At 40.2% G+C, this 928-nt stretch overlaps 1 protein-coding gene across 1 annotated transcript; it reads right to left on the reverse strand.

Annotated features, from left to right (window-relative positions):
• Positions 1 to 31: 31 nt before the first annotated feature.
• LOC109221494 lies at positions 32 to 543 on the reverse strand. The gene is made up of 2 exons (XM_019385972.1): positions 174 to 543; positions 32 to 66 (listed from the first exon to the last, which is right to left on the reverse strand). The coding sequence occupies exons 1-2, from the start codon at positions 541 to 543 to the stop codon at positions 32 to 34; spliced, it is 405 nt and encodes a 134-aa protein (XP_019241517.1).
• Positions 544 to 928: the final 385 nt, after the last annotated feature.

Here is a 928-nt window from a genome sequence, read left to right on the forward strand (position 1 = left end):
CTTCACTCTATTCCCCATGTACACAAATCTTTCAATCCGATTTATGGTCTGGGTTGTAAGGAATCCCTGCACCGTATGAGAAACATGAACAGTAGAACCAGAGTCAATCCACCAAGTATTATAAGGAACTTCAGTTAAATTTGATTCGAGGCACGTAAAAGCACAAGGCTTACCTTTCTTCTCGAACCATGCCTTACGTTTCAGGCAATCTTTCTGAAAGTGTCCAGGTTTTCCACAGAAACGACACTTATCATTCTTGTGTTCCTTCTTACGTACTTGAGAAGAGGACTCATTGACATTATGTTGCCTCTGCTTAACTTTTCCATGTTTCTTTTCTTTCTTTCCAGCTCCTTGATGGCCTACAAGATTAATGGAGTGGGTTCCTTGATTCTTCAGCCTTGTTTCCTCTTGAACCAGCATACCGTGCAGTTCATGCACGTTCCATTTGTCTTTCATGGTGTTGTAGTTCATTTGGAAAGGGCCATACTCAGATGGTAATGAGTTAATAATGAATTGAACAAGGAAATTCTCATCCACTTCCATTCACAAAGTCTTAAGTCTTGCTGCTATATTTGTCATTTCAATGACATGCTCATGCATTGTCACGACCCAAACCCCGGTCGTGATGGCGCCCAACACAATGCTAGGCAAGCCCGACCATTTACACTTAGCCAATTAATCTCAATAGATAAATAAATATTCACTACTAAAGTACCAATTTAATGCGGAATTTCTGATATAATCTCTAACATTCGAGAACCCCAGAATTTAATACTAAAAATACTAATCAGCCCACAGAATCTGGTGTCACAAACATGAGCCTCTAATACAGAATATTCACCTACCACAAGTCCGTCTAGCGAAAATGCGAATTAAAAGGGTAAAATAGATGAGAGAGATCAGGGCTGCGAACGTCATGCAGCTACCT

Source organism: Nicotiana attenuata, unplaced genomic scaffold, assembly GCF_001879085.1.
Source record: "Nicotiana attenuata strain UT unplaced genomic scaffold, NIATTr2, whole genome shotgun sequence".
In the NCBI taxonomy this organism is placed as follows: domain Eukaryota; kingdom Viridiplantae; phylum Streptophyta; class Magnoliopsida; order Solanales; family Solanaceae; genus Nicotiana; species Nicotiana attenuata.

Coding starts and splice junctions, on each gene's coding strand:
- LOC109221494 (XM_019385972.1), bottom strand. CDS start 543: ATGGAAGTGGATGAGAATTTCCTTGTTCAATTCATTATTAACTCATTA. Junction 67..173: donor GGCATGGTTCGAGAAGAAAG/GTAAGCCTTGTG, acceptor CATACGGTGCAG/GGATTCCTTACAACCCAGAC.